This window comes from Harpegnathos saltator, unplaced genomic scaffold, assembly GCF_003227715.2.
Source record: "Harpegnathos saltator strain DR-91 unplaced genomic scaffold, Hsal_v8.6 scaffold213, whole genome shotgun sequence".
NCBI classification, from domain to species: Eukaryota; Metazoa; Arthropoda; class Insecta; order Hymenoptera; family Formicidae; genus Harpegnathos; species Harpegnathos saltator.
In genome coordinates this window covers 1,123,802-1,143,890 of record NW_020229999.1, presented here as the reverse complement: position 1 = coordinate 1,143,890, position 20,089 = coordinate 1,123,802, and the positions used below count along the sequence as shown (strand labels likewise).

Sequence of the window (20,089 nt, the reverse complement as noted above, 5' to 3'; positions counted from 1 at the left end):
TCTTTTAAATGTCCAAATTCTATCGAAATTTTTCAAGCTAATCCGAAATAATAATAAAAAGATTATGGAAAAAATATTTCGTGTTTCATTTACTTGTTTACCTATTAATATTTATTTTTAATACTTACCTATTAATCACCACTATTATCTATTACTTGTATTACCTATTAATATCTATTATATATATATATATTAATATTTATTATATTATTTAATAATTGCTTATCACAATAGTCTATATGCAGTTGAATAGGTTACACGTTTTGTCTCGCATTCAATAATTTCTCCCCAACATTTTTCGAAACAACATTTTTATGCAAATACTATTTCCCCTTTCTTTTGTACTTTATTTTATTATTCATTGCACCAAAGAAATATCTTCCCGTTCAATTAAATAAATAAATAAATAAATTACACGTTCCTTATTAAAATTATAAGTTAAACAAATATTAAATATGCAGGTAGACTATTGAGATGCTGAAATGAATTAAGAGTCTGAGACAAATATTTTCTCAAGTCTCTCGACGAGATAACGGATAAGTAACCGTTTGTAGCGTCGAGAGACAATAGCCTGTATAATGTTGTACCTCGCGATTCTTCATCGGTCCCTCAAGCACGGACGGAGTCCGCAGGCTCCCACCGGCTATTGTAGAACTAAAATTCCGACTCGAGTATACTTACGGTCGATCTAAATTACGTATTCACAGGTCGAAAACTATTGTCGCGTCTCTCCGCGTCGTTGGTGGCATCTCGGCGAGAACACGTCCGTCGATTCCGAGCGAAAATTCGTCGCTCGCTCTCGTCGCACTTTGTTCGCACTAGATCCTCGCGATCGTCTAGGGTCACACGTTCACCGGTCGCACGTTATCGTCCGACTGTGGCTGCTCCCCGCTCTGCCAGCCGGAGTCCAGGGTCGTGGAATCGCTGAGGCAGCATTGCGGCGTTTCTTCCTCCTGGCTGCTCCTGTAATCCCTGTAATCCCTTTCCCTGCTTCTCTCCGTTTCGTCCTCGCGGAAGTATCCTGAACTCGCCGGACCCTCCTGCAGCTCTTCGTCGTCCTTCGATGCGTAGTAGGAATAACGACCCTGCTGGATCACCTCGTACTGCGCGTCCGGCGCGAGGAACGGACCCCTCGAGTTCCTCGGCTCGTCGCTGTTCGCGTAATTGTCAGACGGAATGTCGCCGTTGTCGGCTGGCAAAGGAAGAGGCAGCCGCGACCTTTTCGACAGCTGACGCTTGCCCAGCCTGGCCGCCAGGTAGTCGACACCTTCCGTATGCTCCGCGCCTGGAAACCGAGACGCGTCGGTTGAAGACGTGCGCTCGCGGCGAAGCGGCGAATCGCGTCGCAGCGGGGCATCGACGGCTTTCGCGAGAGATATTCGCGTGAGTCGCGGACTATTTTCGTAGGGCTCGTAACGACGGGCACTTGCGAGCGTACGAGTGGCTGGACGTGTAACGACGACTGAACAAAAAGCGCGTGTGATCTCTCGGAAGATTCGCTCGGACGTCCGACCGTGGAGTTTCCACCGCGGCGGAACGTCACGCGACTTCGATGACGCGTGAGATGAAGTTTGGTAGGTAGGTACCTTCCTTCTCCACAGCCAGATCGTAAAAACTACTCTCGGGTCCGCAGCACGAGGACACGTCACCGAAATACAGCTCGCTCTCCGACTGCTTCGGGCCGGGATTCGCTTCCTGCTGAAATGCCCCGTTCTCCACGCCCTTCAAGGGCTTCCTGGCTCTCCTACCTTTGATCGTTCCCTCGTTCCCGCCCTCGGGATCCGTGCTGTTGGAGATCTCCTCGGCATTCTCGTAATTGTCGGAGGGTCGCTTCGCGGATCGCGTTCTGTGATCTGGACGTTCGAGAAGACACGAGTAATTAATATTAATCCGATGTTCAACGTCCCAAGCTTAGCGAAAGCTGAGCTGCTCTTGAGCTTATCGAGTCAAGAATTGTAGCGGATTTTTCATTACGTTAAATAAGTTATTCAGAATAGGATTCTTCGCGAATAGGAATGGCACGGCTCGTGGCGTGCGATGAATGCTTTACCTTCGTTATTCTCAAAGTTATCCATCCTTTTGGCAATTCTGGTTCTCGACTCGGTCACTTGTGGCCGTCTGGCTGGGCTATTCGGGTCGCTGTACGGTGGCGGCGGTCCCCACAATGGCACAGGTGCTTCCAGGACGCTGTAGGACGCGGTGCTCGGCGTGTACGGGGCGCTCTGGCTATTCAAGACCGAGTAGGGACCGCTCGACTGCGAATTCAGGACACTGTAAGGTCCCGCACCGCTCTCCACGTTGGCTTCCGCCGGTCGCGTTTGCGTGTGAAAGCCGTAATTCGAGTCCGGACTCGGCGCCGGACCTCTTGATCTGGACCAAGGCAATCGCCATCTCCTGAGGAAGAAATACGATTCGTCGGTACTTAAAAGAAGCAGGCATTGCAATTCCTGATCGCCGCGCGCACGACTTTTCGCTCTTGTCAAATTGACTGTGAATGTTTGCACGAAGCTATTCTATATGCAATTGTCACATTGTTATAAAGGGTGTCCCAAAATTCACGCAAGAAGTAATTTTGATAGAGAACACAGGTTTACAATTAAAAATTGTAAATTTTTTATTGATTCATAAAGTATACAGTATAGGGTTATGTATGGAGTAGCATATCGGGCAAACAGCCACAGCGAAGAGAGTTCGTTGAATGGATTATGGAACAACAATATGGACAAGTGGATGCTGATTTTTCGAACAAAATCATCTTCAGCGATGAGGCTGATTTTCATCTTGACGGCTTGGTTAATCGACAAAATTGTCGCATTTGGGGTTCAGAAAAAAATCCACGAGTGATTGTTGAGAAACAAGTGCATTCACAACGTGTCACTGTTTGGTGCGGATTTTGGGCTGGAGGCATCATCGGACCATTCTTCGGAAGAAAATGCGGCTGGTCAGGCAATAACAGTTAACGGTGCTCGCTGTCGCGACATGATAATCCAGTTTTTTGTGCCTAAATTGCAAGATATGGATGTGGACGACATGTGATTTCAACAAGACGGTGCCACATGCCATACAGCCCAAGAGAAACAATTCAATTACTGCATGAGTCATTTCCTGGTCGTGTAATTTCCCGTTTTGGCGATCAGATCAGGCCGCCCAGATCATGCGATTTAACGCCGTTGGACTTTTTTCTTTGGGGTTTTTTGAAGTCTAAGGTTTGTAAGGTCAACAAGCCCACGACCACCCACGCCTTGAAGGAGGAAATTGAGCGCCGTATCAACGAAATTCAGCCACATTTATGCAAAACGGTCATGGAAAATTTCAACAAAAGAGTGCACATGTGCCAGCAAAGTCGCGGAGGCCACTTACCCGATATGCTATTCCATACATAACCCTATACTGTATACTTTGTGAATCAATAAAAAATTTACAATTTTTTATCATAAAACTGTGTTTTCTATCAAAATTACTTCTTGCGTGAATTTTGGGACACCCTTTATATTATCATACAATATATATTTTAGCAATGTTGCATCATGTATTGCACAGTATTATATCGTACGATGCAACCCAATTACGATAATAAAGAGAAATAAATATAATTATTATATCGTAATTAATCTATAAAAGCGAATATATTTCTACTTGTCCGCGTCAAAGTGGACTTTTTTTAATAATATATTTCAACAGAATGTTGTATCATGTATTGTACAATATTATATCGTATGATGCGACACAATTACGATAATAAAGATAAATAGGTATAATAATCATTAAATGGTGATTATTCTATAAGAGCGAATGTCTCTCTACTTTCCCGTCAAGGTCAAGGTGGATTTCTTTTTTCCTTTCGATCTCGATGAATCAAAGGGAAAGCGTACCTGGACGGCGCGATATCAGGATTCGGCGTATAGAGATTCCCCGGCGTCTGGGCCCACCACGGGCTCGCGCCGCCGCAATCGTTGCAGCATCCGCAGGATCCGGCCGGCGGCCCGACGGTGCCTCCTTGGCCGTACAGCGACCTGCATCGCAGCTCCAGCTGCTCCCAGTACATCTTCTTCTTCTCGTGACTCAACAATTGGTACACCAGCATGCAGGAGAATATGCAGGCCAGTATACCGGCCACCGAGACGCCGAAGAGGGCCCTCAGGCAGTCCGACAGCGCGCCGTGCACCGCCTCGCAATGAGGTGTACCCTCAAACAGCACCCCCGGATCGCCTTTCGACTGCGGCGCGCCGTAACACGTGCAGGATCTAAATTATCACGAGCGGAAATTTGAGATTAATGTCTGCCCGGGGAGATATGTGCGACTATCTCTAAGGAAAGTGGAAAGTACAACTTGCGCACGGAGACAAAATATCTTGGCTCTTTTCTCATGCAAATTTGCTTCGATTTTGCCGGATTTCCCAGCAAGACTAGACTTATCGGAGTCTGTTTTACCGAAGAACATGGTAAATTTTTTAACGGCAAATTTCAGTTCCCAAGACATCACCTGCGAAACCTGGAATAATGATAAATCAAGGCAGAATCTCCGTGAATCTCTCGATTAGAAAATCCTGTGGTAATTTTCACCGTGAAATTCTCTCCGCGTGAGTGTGTACTCTTGCGCGAATCGAATTACTTGGAGGAAAATTGAAATTGAATACGTTATTTGCGCAAATGCAAACACGATCATTATCAAGAGCCGTGCACTCGCCTTCTTCCTCCCATCCTTTGAATGCTCATGCGAAATACGTACCTCGCGCGCGCGGTGTAAACGCACTCGCGAAGTCCCTGCAATCGGGACATGTGAATCACTGTGGTAGTGACGGTGACGAGGACGCACACCATCGCGCACACCACTCCCACAGAACCGCAGACTTTCATCTGCAAAAGTTATAAACCCGGTTTAACAGCGGAATCGTCAGCGTCAACGACGACGCTTTACCGCGCGCGGCCACGAAAAACTTACCAAAAGCCCGTATCTGTGCTTTCGCCTGGCCAACAGCATCGTGAAGAAACCCATCAGGATCAGCTGGAAGCGTTAATTAATTATATAATTAATAAGGCGCCGTCGAAGCGCGCCTTTGCGCGATCTTCTCAGCCGGTCGATCGAACGAGAAAACGCGTCGCTCAGAGGAACCTCCGTCGCGCGAACACGCAACGCAATTTCCATCAGCGGACAACAGCATTCAGCCGTCGTTACGTAAGATCAACGACGATCGTTCAATTCACTCGACAATAAGATGAGACCGCTGCCGGTGAAGTACGACCGATTAACTTCCAAAGTAGTACCGAAGCTGTACGACGCGTTAGCTCGACGTTCTCGCGCGTCTCGCGCTGAGACAGTTTTGGTAATACGACCGATCGATCTTTGTCTCTCACCATAATGCCGGGAATGTAAGACGGCACGGTCTCGAAGAGCGCTAGACTGGCTGTGTGGGCCGAGAGGACCGCGTGCACCGCCAAAAACAGGCAGCCGACCGCCGCGCTCAGGCCGCCGCAAAGGCAGCAGAGGACGACGTACTTCTTGCAGCAGCCGCCTTCCCCGGTGTGACCTGCAACGGACGGTCCGTCAATGAAATTCAAATCGCCAGCGCGACGAAGAAACAGCCGGCGCGTGATCGCAATGCCGACTCGCTGTCGTGTGTATCCCAGCCGTTTCGACCTCGGGCCGACGACGGCGACCGCGGCACGTCCTCGGCCGATCCCTGCGACTGGAGAAGAAAATCGTTCTTCACATCTTCCTATTCCGCTCGCGCGGACGCGCACGATCGCCAAAGTCGCCGTCAAACGCGCGTGAAACTCAAATGATCAAATTAATGTCCTGGACTGTCGCAACATTACTGCTTCTCAAAGCACCGTCCTTGTAATGTTTCCCCAAGAACAGAAACGTTCTTGAAGAGCTGAAGAGATTTAACACGCTTCAAGCGTGTGAGACAAGTTTCTCTTTTCCTTTGAAAGAAAGAAAAAAAAAGCCGTCGGATCCGCGCGCAAGTTTTCCCTTTCCACGCAGGAAAGAGTCACGTGTCGGCAGCCAGATGTTGAAGAACGAGAGTACGACGGTCGCGCGGTCCGTCAAAACCGACGGTGTCAAGGCCGCCGGCGGTCATTAATCTCGCGCGCCGTGTGTGACGATGCATCGCCCAAGTGCGAGAGAATATCAATGCGAGCGCGAAGGTAATCAATGTCAGCGCGGAGATTCGGAGAATTTCGCTCGCGGCACGTTTCTCATTGCGGCCAGATCAGGGGTGCCGCTGTCAGATTCTCACGCACGGGAGCCACGCATTATCCCACTAACCGAAGACCCGGCACGGCTTGCTCCGGCTGCGTCCGGATCTCCTCGGAAGGGTTAAGGGCGAAGGGTAACATCGAGCGACATCGAGACATCGCGGCAGCTGCGACAGCGGATATCAACGACGGCGAAAGCTGCGCGCGATGCTGAGGAAAGAAAGTAAAACCCCGCAAGATCCGGTACGAGAGTGTCGAGAAGGACGAGAAGGGAAAGGGAGAGGGAGAGGGAGAAGTCGCGATTGATCCACCCGAAAACATCGCACGAGCGCAATTCCGCGCGCGCGCGCGCGATTCTCGAGCGCGGAGGCGAGAAGCCGCCGCTTGTATTTCCGTTCGCTGCGGCTCGCGAAAGCCCGCGAAGCGTCCACGACGACGTTGCTTTTGCAACGTAACGCTCGACGCAGCTGTGTTATTCCGTTTGATGGCATCCGGGTTCGGCTTGCATTGTCGTGGCACCCTATTGAGCCGAACGCGCGAGCCGTATTGGAAGTTCTCTCAATGAATTCTCCGAGCGCGCGCGCGCGCGCGTCAATACAGCGCGCGGCTTTCAAGACAATGTACTAATACTCGTCGTCCCTCGGCGAGGGGAATAAAATTTGCAATCGCGCGTACATCGCCGATTCTCTCGGCCGGGAGATCGAAAATTCGCGGAGCGCGAGCGTAATCTAGGATATTGATTCGCCGCTGTGCGCGCTCGACCATTTTTTTCTTCCTCCGCATCTCCGCGTCATGAAACGCCGCGGGGACGAGAGTCATTGTGCGAGTTACGCGGGGCGCAAAGGTCAAAGGCCGAACATTATTTTCGTCGGGAATTTACGATCGCTCTCTCTCTCTCTCTCTCTCTCTCTCTCCCCCTCTCTCTCTCTCTCTCTCTCTCTCTCTCTCTCTCTCTCTCTATCGGCGAGGGACGTATCTGAGAATGAATGCCGTGAAGGCTCGCGGGGTAAAAATATTTGGCGATGAAAAGAAGAGAGCGCGAGTTCCGACGGGAAAATTTTCCAACGAATACCGCTCGAGCGCCCACCGAGAGATCTCCTAATCTGCCGTTCAAAGGTTAGATACAAAATTCACGGGCTGGAAATACTCCGGAGGGAGGAAGGGCGGAGTCGAGGGGATCCTTTGAAGGAGGCTGCTCATTGTCTCTTTCTTTTTCTCTTCTCTCTCTCTCTCTCCCTCCCTCTCTCTCTCTCTCTCTCTCTCTCTCTCTCTCTTTCTGTCGATCCAGTCCGCCGGAGGGGTGAATTCATACTTTTCACGTTCCCGAGGACAATAATCTCGGCGATTGGTAACGTCACATCGCCGGGACGTGTACGCAACCGCGCGCATTTCGCCCCGCGGATGCACCCACGGCCTCTTGTTGAGAAACTCGTGAGACACCCGCGGTTTTTTTTCCTCCGAGGCAACAATGTCCGTGCGACCTTTTTCGCCCCGGCTATGACACGCCCGTGTCGTTCGCGTCGCGGTGTTTATCGGCGAGAAGGAAAGGCCCCGGCTACGATGCGGAACGAATTGGGAATTCGAGGGAGGATTCACCGCGCCTGAGATTTCGGCCGTCGTGGGAAGAAACGGTGTGCTGGAACGGGAGCGGGAGAGGGGGACGAGGACACGGAGGAGTAAGCCGCGAAACGCTACGCTTGAGCACGTTAACGATGAGAACGAGTGTGTTTAACGAGCTATTCGAGACGTCCCGCGATTGCTGCACGCGAGCGGAGCGGCAATTGCGTGAAACACGGCCTCCGTATCTCCCCCGCATCCAAGTCGTGCGCGCGTAAACGCGCGACGACTCAATTCCATCCGGGCCATCCCCCTTCGCGAAATCGGAGCCGTCTATTTCGGGGCTAAGAGCGGCTAAGAATATTTCGTACGCGGCGGGCGGATAGTCGATACGTCGGACGGAGAAATTTCTCGCTCGCGCGCGGAGAAGCGCGACATCGGCGTAAATATGATGATCGACATATCACACGCAATAACGTACAAATGACGCGCGATGCATAAAGAAGGAAATATAATAAATACCCACAGGTACAACAAATAATTGGCGCATAATAAACGAACAAGCGTTCGTTCGAGGAAGATATATGGGCTAGTGTGAAAAGCCCGACTAATGTTGCAAAGGCGCAACTTGTCGAGTCGCATCCCCCACGAAGAAGGAAGAAAATGTATCATCTTATATACCATGAGGGAGGGCGGGGTGGGGGGAGGGGGGGGGTGGGGCGGAAGGGGACTGTGCAATTTCGCCACGCTTCGCCGTCGCGTCAACATCGCGGGTGACAACGTCGGACGAGGTGGGTCTCAATTTCGCGGATTACCACGCTGGTGCAGCGGATCCAACGGAGGCAAGAACGACGCGTGCGAACGCGTCGAAAGAGCGAGATGACGCCGCGCAACCTTTGACCTTGCCTCAAGACGACGACGCACGTCGGCCTATTAATAACGGTGCACACGAGTGCACAAAGGGAGCGCAAAGGTTGGAAGAAAAAAAAGGGGTTGACTCGATACGCGCGAGCTTCGGGGTTGATCGTCGGCGTACCACAGGGATGCGGATAATGCGGCCTCGGGAAGTGCGCGTGGCTCGCCGGATGCGGCAGGTGCGAGTGCGAGTGCGAGTGCGTCGCCATCGGGAACGGGTAGCCCTGGTTGTCCAGCTCCATTTCCGTCCCGAGGCGGCAGCGCACTATCTGGAGCACGGGGTTGCCATCCATCTTCCCGCCTTGGCGCGACCCTCCGCGACGACCCTCAGCAACCCCGCGAGCTCATATCCCTGTCCGCTCCTCTTGTCGCCTGTTATCACGTGGCGACGATCCTCCTTGAAGATCGCTCGATCGCTTTCACTGCCGCGTAACACCCGTGGCGGTGGATGATCGACCACAAATCGACTAGAAGCCCTCTTCAATCGATCGAACGAGCCACGCGTCACGTAAAGTCTCTGAAGCCGAGTTGCTGAGTTCAGCACTCGAGAGCATCGCTCTCGATCGTAATTAGCTCAGCTCTTATCCTCGCGTCGTCGCGATCGTCGGGCCTTCGAATCGCGCGCGCGCGCGCGCGCGGCATCGCCGCGATCAGGTGTCTCTTGTGAATATTGCTGTTGCAAGGGAGGCTTTGCAAGCTGTGCTTCGGTAATGCGATACGTTACAGTCGTATCAGGTGTGGTGCACACACTTGCCGACACTTCTTCACAGTCACCTGCGACTGCGGTTTTTCTCTTCTACTACTTCGAGGTTTCCTGCGTTAGAGCAGTAGAGGAGGCCCGCTGAAGCCGCATTCGCTGAAGCGATGCACAGTTATTAAGTAGCTTGCCACTTGCAAGGTGCGTTGCAACGAGGACGAGATTATCGAGATTACTTTCGAGGAACTCGCGGCTAATGACGACAGACTAATCGCACGGGGGCAAGAGCCCCGTCATTACCCGGGGAAGCTGCGACGAGCGAGACCGTGTTCGCACTAGAAAGTAATGGACGCTGCACAACGACACTCGCGACTGCGATTAACAGCGACAACGCCGTCGAGTCATACGCGCCCGCGATATCCCGCACACACACGCGTGCACACAGGTCACGTGTCACCATGAACTCGTCTCTCTCTCCAAGGTCACCTGTCCGTCTCGCATTTCCGACCGACTCGAGGGCCCACTCTCATTCACAATCGCCGTCATCGGAAGTCATTACTGACACGGCGGATTCTCTCGTCGGCCTTCATCGAGCGTGCCATGAGCGGACGATCAATCCGCCACGGAGGACGAGAGCGATCCGATATCGTCTGCGTATCGATCTTCCACCACCGTCCAACCAAGACGCGAAAATCCACCCCCCGTATCGATGATCGCGCGCTCCAGATGGAAGATCCGCGAAACGTCGCTGGCGGCCACGTCGTCGTAGCGTGTCCCACAGGTGGCGGCTTCCGTTGTTGCTGGCTCGAGACGAGACCCAGGTGATCCGGCTTTCTTCTCCACGTCAGCAAAGAAGAAGCGGATACTGAGCACGCGTGAGGCACGCAGAGAGACAGAGGAAGAGAGAGACACACAGAGAGAGAGAGAGAGAGAGAGAGAGAGAGAGAGAGAGAGAGAGAGCAAGTGATAGGGTGAGAGCGCGAAAAAGGAAGAAAGGTAGAGAGAGAGAGAGAGAGAGAGAGAGAGAGAGAGAGAGAGAGAAAGAAAGAAAGAGAGGGAGAGAGAGAGAGAGGAAGAGAGAGGAAGAGAGAAAGAGAGAGATAGAGAGAGAAAGAGAGAAAGGCCACGTTGATAGCACGACGGCTGTGTCGTATCGTCGGCCCGTTTTTAACTCGCCCGCATCCCACGACGGGGTCGTCCTACTCTCGGTTGGTGCGAGCATCGACTGGTCGATATACCCCCGGATGATTCGAGCGACCCGGCGCGGTCGGGGGTTGAAATTCCGCGGGAATGTTCCCCCGGGCAAGAGAGAGCGAGCGGGATAGAAACCTATCGCGTGGTCGTCGATAACGCATGTTCGCGACTGATAAGACGGCCCGCGAGGACGCTTGCTTCTCCGAGCACAGGCCTCCTTCTCATCCGGCTGATAGTGCGGTCGTCGTCGTCATCGTCGTCGTCGGGATAATCGTAAAACAAGCCGGCATACAAAGATGGAGCTACCCCAACTATCGACGAGGCGTCTCGCATCGCGTCGCGTCGCGTCCTCCCCCGGCTGTCGCTCGGGCGAATTTTCAGGAAACGCCGCCGTCCGACATTTCAACGACTGCCTGACATTTCAATCTCGAATGGAAATTAAGTCACCGATATGGAGTGGGTGTTAACGTCACATCGGCGAATCGGCTATTCATATCGACGCGCGTGGAATATGCTCATGGAAAATACACCTCGACTTTGTTCCCGGGTCTCGTCGGGCCGCTCGGACGATTTTATTTTTCTCGTCTGACGCGTAGCGAGCGAGCGAGAGAGAGAGAGAGAGAGAGAGAGAGAGAGGAGGGGAAAGGGAAATGCTTGAGAAGAAAAGAATAGTAAATTATTAGAAATTCACCAGAGTCGTCGATGAGACTTCGTGCGCGTCGTTGTGTTCGTTATCGGAGAGGATGATCTTGGCGATGAGAAAATTGACGATTGACAAAATCATCGATTAAAATAAACAGTTGCTTTCGCGGGTGAGCGAAATCGCTGCTGCAAGCGCACAGTCACTGCGCTACTGTCATGAGCAAAAATTCAATAATCGCGTGCGAGTTAGTCACTTACATTGATTGGCAGCGGTTGTCTCGTAGCGTCTTGTTGGCCTCGGTGGTGGACGCGGCGGTAGAGCGGGGGGTTGATGCGTTCTCGATGTCACCTCGACGCCTCCGTCACTCTCACCCTCGGCGCCTCTATTGTTTCCTCCGGGTTGCTGCACCACGTGACATTGACACTTGTTCTTCGTAGGGGCCGAAACCTAGACGTCAGAGTGCTCTCGTCAACTCGTTATCAATTCACGCGAGCGAGTTGATAACGCGGCGACAGTCCGCGGATGAAGTCCGCGATAACGAAAGCACTCCCTTGTAACGCTCAAGTCGCAAGTTCGATCGTGCGATTTGCACCTTCGTCGCGGGCGATAATCGGTAATCGGCCTAACGAGCTGCGATAATACTTTTTTGTCGACGGATCTCTTCCGGAGCGGCAATTACCGGAAATTTGCAGGGACCGAGAGAACTAGTTGTCTCGGAGTATATAATTATCAGATCGTTGGAGGATCTAACTCGGCTCATTACTGTGAGCACTAAGTACGATACTGAACTAATCGAAGACGCGACGGTCGATTCGTTTTTTTTTACGAAAGGTTTCGTGTCCGTTATTACCGCGACGACGTTACGCCGCTCGACGAGTCTTTCTCTCTCTCTCTCTCTCTCTCTCTCTCTCTCTCTCTCTCTCTCTCTCTCTCTCTCTCTCTCTCTCTCTCTCTCTCTCTCTCTCTCTGTCGTCTGTCTCAAACTCGTCGTTCAACTATGGGAGCGGCCATTCGAAGCAACTCGCGATATGAGCGAGGCGCGATCTCGCAATTTGCCGGCGCGGCATCGCTCGACGTTTTCGACATCAACACTCGCGGACGGAGAACGAGTGAAATATTTTTCGTCGCATTCGCCGCGAAATTCGGACGTATTCCTGCAACGGGCAACGGATCATTAATCATCCGTGCGCGCTGCATTTGGCCTTCGGCTGAAAATATTTCCTGATATAAGCTCTAAGGGCAGAACCGTTGCTTAGTACACGATTTATAGCTTCTCGCGTGGCTAGGACACGGCGAACGTAACTCAAGCGTGCGCGGATAGAGATATGGCGATTCACGAACATGTATTTTCTGAGATGTGGCGGCAAAAAATCCGCCAGGAATATACGAGCCGCTTGGGCGGAACAGTGGTATAAGTCATTCTCCTCATTTGGAGAAGCGGAAGGGGAATTTATATGGGAAGGCGCGATCGCGCCGAATCTAATTATTTCGCGCGTCTCCCTTTTTCTCTCTCTTCTCCTGAATTTTTCTCCCCTCCTCGCGCTCCTGTCCAATTTGCATCGCGCAGCGCGCTTATTTCGCGACTCGAAGAGCCGCGTCGCGCGTCCCGAGAGAACTCTGCGCGCAGCATTGAGAACTCGCCGCGATTGAGAATCGACGACGTGTGTATACACGGAGTTTCTTGATCGGCGCCTCGCCATTAATCGCGTAGCGTTATTCCTCATTGGAAATCAAGCTGAAAAGCTTCCGGGCCATTTTTCTCCGCGATGCTTCATGAAGTATAGTAATCATCGGGTGAAATCCAGCCAATCAGCGCGCCACGTTGCTACGCGCGCTATCAGACGCGCGACGCACAGACGTTCGCTCGCCTAAAAGATGGCGCTGATCGGTTGGATCTCATTTGATGATTGTTACTTCAGCGTCAACGTCGCAGAGAAAAATGCTTCGGGACTTTTCAGCTTGATGTTTCACAGGGTATAATGTGTCGCGTGATTAATAGGCGATAATTTAACAACAAACGCTCTCGGAAACGTTAATAGCGGAAGCGTTAAACGTTAATCATTCACACACCTGAATGGCATCAACGCCCATCAGAGACGCGTTCTTGGTGTCGCTCTGTCCGTGCGGGTGGCCATGATTGTGGACGTGAGCGTGGTGGTGTCCATGATGATCCAAGCTGGAGGGCGCCCGGTCCCGCTGCCTGGTGTCGGGATGGCTCGAGTGCAACGAGTGCACCGGCTGTAGGTGATGATGATGATCGTGCACGTGGTCGAGCCTGCTGTGCGTCCTGGTGTTGGCGTTCGATGACGACGACTCGCAGGATATGCCAGAGCTGACGTGATGATGGTTGACGCTGGAGTGGCCAGTTGTCAGGCTACCCGACGAGCTGCCGTGATGATGGCCACCCAACGGCGTCGTCGACAGGCTACTGTTGACATTAACCACATGGCGGTGCACCGCGGGCGAGCCGCCGTGGTTCATCATGCTCGAGTTGGACGACGCGCCGCTCAAAGCGCTGGATGTGCCATGATGCTCGCTCGGGAAGGCAGGGTTCGAATGGTGGGTCAGGCTAGAGCCGGTGCCGAGCCGATGGTGACTGTGCGGTGAGTTGACGTGGTTTATCGCGGCGGTGATGGGCATCGACGTCGGATGATGGTGTCCGGTCGGGGTGGCGGAGCTGGCCTGATTGATGGAACCGGAACCTGGAACAAGCACGTCTTCAATCATTGATAGCTGAGGCTCTCTTCACCTCGAGACATTTATCTATTATATAACAATAATTAATATTTGAGAGACTTTGCGAAATGCTCGGTGTGGAGTCCAAATCGAGAAAGGATGAAAAGAGATAGGAGGAAATACAAACCAGACGCGCTCAAAGGCCCGGAATTGCCATGAACATGACCGGTGAGGCTGGCCGCCAGGTTGCCGTGATGGTGGCCTGCGATGGCCTGCGCGTGCGGGTGATGCGCCCCCGAAGCATGATGATGAGCGACGCTGGCCTTCGTGTTACCATGATGATGATGCGTGTGTTGCCGTTGGTGCTGCTGATAGCCCATCAAGCCCTCGCCGGCGTCCAAGTTCGTGGCGCTTCTGAAGTTATCGGCGTGCTTATGTATGTGGGCGTGCATATCCCCGTGAAAATGACCGTGCACGCCGCGATCGACCGCCGCGGGCTCGTGATGATGCTGGTAAGGGTTCAGAACCTGCTGAACGCTCTTCAACTTGTCCTTAGGGGTATTCTGTTTTTGCGACAAGCCGGCATGCTCTTCCAGTTGCTTGTCCAGCTCCTTACTGGTCGCGTCGAGCAAGTTCGGTCCAGCTTCCAGCAAGGGGCTGGGGCTCGAGGTCAAGCTATGCTGATTGTCCTGCAGACTCGAGCTCTCTTGGACGCGTCGCGCCGCTTCAAATGCCAGATTGCGAGAGAGGTCCAAGTTGCGCGGACTGCAGGAGAGATTGTGACCGTGCCGCGACAACATCGAGCTCTGGCCGCTGATGGACCTGGAGTTGGACGACATGTTCGTCTGATGCTCCAGCAGATCGACGTTCCTAGTGTTGTCCAAGTTGATCTGCGAATTATCCTGGTGAGGGCTCTCCAGTCTGCGTATCGGCTCGAAGGCGCTTTGTAGGGTCTCTAAGCTGCGAGGGAGGTCTTGGCTGTTGTTGGAGATCCTGGTGCTGCCGACATTCCTCTCCATCCTGTCCCTCGGTGTCCTCAGGGGGTCCATGTTGCTGATCGCGGAACACTGACACGGATGCTGCGTACTTTCCGACACGTCCAAGTCGCTGATCAACTCTGGCTGGGACATTTTACTACCTATGTGGAACGAGAGGATGTATGAAGAGAAGAAGGGTGCACATTAGCCGGGGCTGCGGCAAAAGAGATCCTCTTATTGAATACGCGCGAGAATACGGCGATCGTGACTGATAATCGACTGGAAGAGAAGCACGGGCTGCTTTCCAATCTTCTCGTCAAGCGTAATAACGGAGAGCAAAAGTCACACGCGTCGAGCGCCTCGCGTCGCGTGGTAAATAGCGGGGAAGAGATGCGAGACACGAAGTGTCCGCTAGGTGAAATCCCTCGGCCGCTCTTACTTTTTACGACGTGGCTCCCGCTGTTTCGTAATATGGGACGATTTATCAAGTTCAACGAAGCGGGGCAACAAAACGAGCTGTCTCTCGTGGAGATGCGGGAAACTGCTGCACCGCGGTGGTCGATCCTGATCTGGACGGCTGATGTGTCAACGCCGTTGTCATTAACCCTCGTCTCGCGTAGATGACGGTAATGAGCCGTGTTTACTCGGAAACCAATGAAAAATGTGAGAGCTGTCGTTAGACAGTTCGACGCGATCAAATTCGAAGGAAGCGAGTGAAGGGACGATTATTATCCGCGGAAATCTCTCCCGCGGATATCGGATATAATTTTTGTATAAAAAGTGTATTCGGGAAATGTTGCTACTCGCTGGAGGAGAAAGCTCAGTGATACGTATAATAATTCAATAGCGTGATTCCTTGTAATACAATTCAACGAGATGTTACTCGTCGAGAAGGAAATTTCAATGATGCAATTGAAGATCCTGAATGCTTCCGACGCGCTGAAATTAATCCCGCGGTGCGGCGTATGAAAGATCGACATTTAATAAATAAGCCTAGACGATGCGACGGGAGAAGCGAAGCGCTAACGAATCTCTGAATTATGAAGAACCACAAGCGGGGGGGGAGGGAGGGGGGAGGGGAGGAGGGTAGCATCGTATCCGCTCCGGATGCGGAAACGCGCGAAACTTTGCGGCTTATTATCACCACTCGTCGTTAAAACTTTTCCGATGGCTTTCGGCGAACTTAAATAAATATCTTCGAAAAGACTGGATGGTCCTTCACGACTCTCGGGAAGAGGGGGCGGACTTTTATGATCGAGCATTGTGCGCGGACTTCGGAGACCGCGCTGAGGCGGTTTATTACGCGTTTATCTCGTTAGGAATTGTTGCGGATTTCAATCGTAAGCGCCAGCTTCTCGTCGGACTGCGCGCAACTAAGAACGTTCGATTAATAATTCGAGCGAATATCTGAAGGAGGCAATACAACCCAAATAATAATTGTGTTACATTAATATACATTTAGAAAAAAGATATATAATTACAACGTAACAATATATAATATTATAATTAAGATCATCTAAAAGAAAAGAATATTTCAGTGTAAAAACCGGACGGGAAATTCTCGAGAGATATTAACAGCTCGAGTTTACGGAAAGTAAATCGCTCGATTATTTTTCACGAGTATCGGAAGACTACCGATTGCACACCTACACCGCCACTTGAGTTCCTCTATCTTATCGCTCACGGGCGACCGTGAGATTACGATTAGCTTCAAATTTATCTCCTCTGATCCGTGAAATTCCGATTCATGCGTGTCTTATTCGCGCGTGCGAAGGTCCTCCTCCGAGGACCCCGAAGACTCTCGCGAAGACTCTTCGCCTTGCGCGACCGATTACGCAGCGACGTCGCAACGGCGAGCACTACGTGCCCAGTTCGTACGATATCGAGCATCTAGCTGCCGTAACCAGTCCGAAGTGGTCTTCGTAAGTACAACCGGTGACTCCCGGCCGCTCACATTCCTCGTATCTCGTTATACGAGCGCAAAGGCATCGAAGGCCACGGTCAAGTTCGATGCCGATGGCAGAGCGTGCTCGGCCCTGGCTGGCCGACTGGCTTTTTCTCACAACAGTCGTCCAACGATCCTGATGTGATGTCGTCGCGAGAATGGAAATATCCGCGCGGCACGTGGATTTAATTCCGCTCATCCTGGAAAACATCCCACGAGCGAGCGAATGTGCCTCCGCAAAAACGCATTCCGTCGCGACCCTCGCGTTAGTTATAATTTTGATCCCGAGCGCTCTGCCCCCCCCCCCCTCCCACTTCACTCCCAGCGATATCTTGCGATCTCATGATCGCGCAAAAAACGAACTCACCGGAGAGTAATCGAATGTGCGAAATAAATAAATATATTTATACGTAGAAAATTGAACAGGCACACCCCTCGACTCATGCTGGATTCCCACCTTCCGTCCAGACGACGGCAGAGAGAACTCTGTCAGTCCGACCTGTCAACAGATTTTTCGATGCTTTCAGCTCGGAGGATACTTTCGGACTCTTCTTCGTCTGGGCAGACCATCGAGTGAGAATCCGGGCTTGGTCGAGGGGACTTGCGAGACTTGACGATGCGTCGAAACGGAATTTTTGCCGACGCAAGTTTCGGCGGAGCTGAAACGGCCCATTGTTATCCCGTCGTTACTAGCGAATCGCGTTCACCAGGTCGCTTTTCCCGGGCGCCGGGCGCGCTCGCCCGGCGTTCGCAACACCGTGAGAAGAGCCGCGGCCGACCTTTCCGCGATATGGGCCCAGCGCGCCTTGCGAAAGCGAGCAACGAGCAGCTTGCTGCTGCTGCTGCTGTTGCTGCAGCGTGATCGAAACTCAACACACTGCCGGCTGGCTGCTCACCTGCGAGTCGGCTCTCCCGACGTCGAGCGGATCCTCTCAATCACTGTCCGCCAACGGCGGCGCGCCTTCCGCATACCCGGCGAGCTGCGCACCACGCAGGAGCCCGATGCTCCTCGTCATGAGCCTCATGCCTCGTTATCCCTCGGGAGCGCCCTCCGGTGGGCCCGAAACGGCGCATTTTCGACGGGCACCTGCGGACGCCGCTTTCGTCCTGCTCTCTACCGGTCGCTCGGTTCGGGGACGCGACGCCTAAGGACGCCTAAGTTGCGCTGCTCCTCGGAGCATCGCTAGTCGTAGGACCCACGGCATAGGACCCGGAGTGAGGGACCCGGAGCGAGGTGAGCCGGTGGAACGTGAACGCGTGTGAACGAGACTCGCGGGTTTCCTTCGAGTTCCTCCGACAATGAGATCCCGCGGAGGAATTCGAAATCGCGCGAGTGGACCTCACGTACGCTCGAGACGTACGCTCGGCCTCTCGACAGTCACGTCACAGGAGGAAACAGAGTCCTCGTGAGATTTCATCCGCCGCACGAGCACTTGCTTCCAGCCGCCGTTGACACACTGCAAGTTACCGTCACGGTCCGCTGCTAATGAGTCCGTGAAGAAGCGCGCTCGATGGCGGGGACCGTTACTTATTCGAAGTCGGTTTCACTTCGCAACAGCAAGAAGCTTGCCTGCTCGATTTATTGCCGGATCTGGGACTGTCTCGCCGAGCGAGTCGCCTTGTGAAAGCGCAACGTTCGGGTCGCTGGGGTCGACGCGAACGAGAGCAACGTGCAGCGTATGATTCGCGACAATGATAGCGATATTACAATGATGTAATACCTGTAGCACGACAAAAAAGACATACACACACACATACACACACAGAGACGACTCTTCTCGTTCTCGTTCACTCGGCTGATGAAATTTTCACGACTTAAGCACCACCATAGCACAAGCAGGTTCGCGACGCTCGGGACCGGACGTTCCCCCTCTCGCCCCCGAAAAATGGAACTTAAGGTTTCGCCTTACGACGGTCACGCGACGGGCCACGAATTCACAACGGAAATCGCGTGCCTGTATCATAAGCGAACGAGGCGTAAGGCTCAGGACGAGCGAACGGTGACTATACACGGCGCGAGTATAGCAGCAGGATATCGTGAGAGACTGTCGAGGCCTTCCACCTTCACTGGCAGCCGTTCTGCCTTGGAATGTGCCTTTGCCCCCTGTTCTCCCCTCTCGAGTCGCTAGAGGGGCCCCAAGGGCCCCGACTGCGCGTTGCACGGCGTCCCTCTCTCTCTCACTCCTTGCCAATCGCACGCCGACAACCGCCGTTCGGTTCGGTTCTGGGACCGTCCGCGTGTCAGCCCACCCACTCTCGAGAGCCTCGAGCCGAGCTCGATGGATAGGGTAGGACGTTCGATTCGACCCGAAGCGGACTTTCGGGAGCGCAGGAAATTTCCTCTCGGCTCATTATCCGACGTGATAAGCGGCCGCTTCATTCACGAGCTCGGACATCGATCGGAGTTCGGCTCTCGCGTTGAGAATGACGCCGCGAGTGAGAGGACACTGCGTTATTAGGTTAGCTTGTCGGACTTGGCTAGATATTGTATGCACAATAGGATTAATTTTTTTTCCTTTTTTATAAAGAAGCCGTAAAAAATGAGATTAGATACATTAGGAAAGAAGTGAATGATCCTGATGAGCTCGAATGATCCTGAGAGAAGAGAGCGTCTTTTGCTTCGTTCACCGCCGAATATTCACTCGAGATATTTGAGCTGTGAGAACCCCGTGGTTATCTATTGAAAGTATCTAATTGTCCGTCTCGGAGAGAGACAGATTGCGCGCATTTCGCGGGTCAGAGAGAGAGAGAGAGAGAGGGAGAGAGAGAGAGGGAGAGAGAGAGAGAGAGCGAGTTGCAACTAACTAGCGGCCAGCTACGCCTTCACGACCGTTTAAGTGGGCTACCACGCTGCAGGACGAGAGGTATAATTTTCAGGGAAGGAATAAAAGAAGAATCTAGCGCGCGTGTATTTCGCCCTCAACTTTCTTCATTCTTTTTCCTTGCTATCCCTGCGGTACTTTCACGGAACGGAACACATGCGGGAGACATGCGGCCGAGCGTGTTGCAGGTAGTTTTGGGAATACGACCCGTCCCTTCCATCCGGGGAGTTTCTCCAGTCACTTATCCAGTGGGTCTCTCTCTCTTTAAGGGACTTAAATAGCGGGCTGTCTTACCGAGCGGTAGTAAGCGATTGGATCGACGCCCTATTGTGCGCCGCCGATAATTTAAAAACTGCGCTATCGTGCTATCGTTGCGAAGGGAAACGATCAATTAGTATCAGCAGGGAAATAAAAGTGATTCCGATTTGTCGCTCGTTTATTCAAGACACGCGCGCGCGCGCG

At 52.5% G+C, this 20,089-nt stretch overlaps 1 protein-coding gene across 2 annotated transcripts; it reads right to left on the bottom strand.

The window, feature by feature from the left end:
* Nucleotides 1-681: 681 nt before the first annotated feature.
* On the bottom strand, nucleotides 682-18,562 carry LOC105192643 (uncharacterized). Of its 2 annotated transcripts, none has more exons than XM_025298293.1 (11): nucleotides 17,702-18,562; nucleotides 14,071-15,021; nucleotides 13,278-13,909; nucleotides 11,465-11,654; nucleotides 5,356-5,528; nucleotides 4,943-5,005; nucleotides 4,730-4,857; nucleotides 3,873-4,244; nucleotides 2,051-2,394; nucleotides 1,749-1,853; nucleotides 682-1,285 (listed from the first exon to the last, which is right to left on the bottom strand). In XM_025298293.1, exons 2-11 carry the CDS (start codon nucleotides 15,011-15,013, stop codon nucleotides 843-845), a joined length of 3,393 nt encoding a protein of 1,130 aa, XP_025154078.1. In that variant the 5' UTR covers nucleotides 15,014-15,021; nucleotides 17,702-18,562; the 3' UTR covers nucleotides 682-842. The 2 variants fall into 2 exon arrangements, with proteins under 2 accessions (XP_025154078.1, XP_011155215.1); XM_011156913.3 differs by having other exon boundaries at nucleotides 1,587-1,853; nucleotides 17,702-18,559.
* Nucleotides 18,563-20,089: the final 1,527 nt, after the last annotated feature.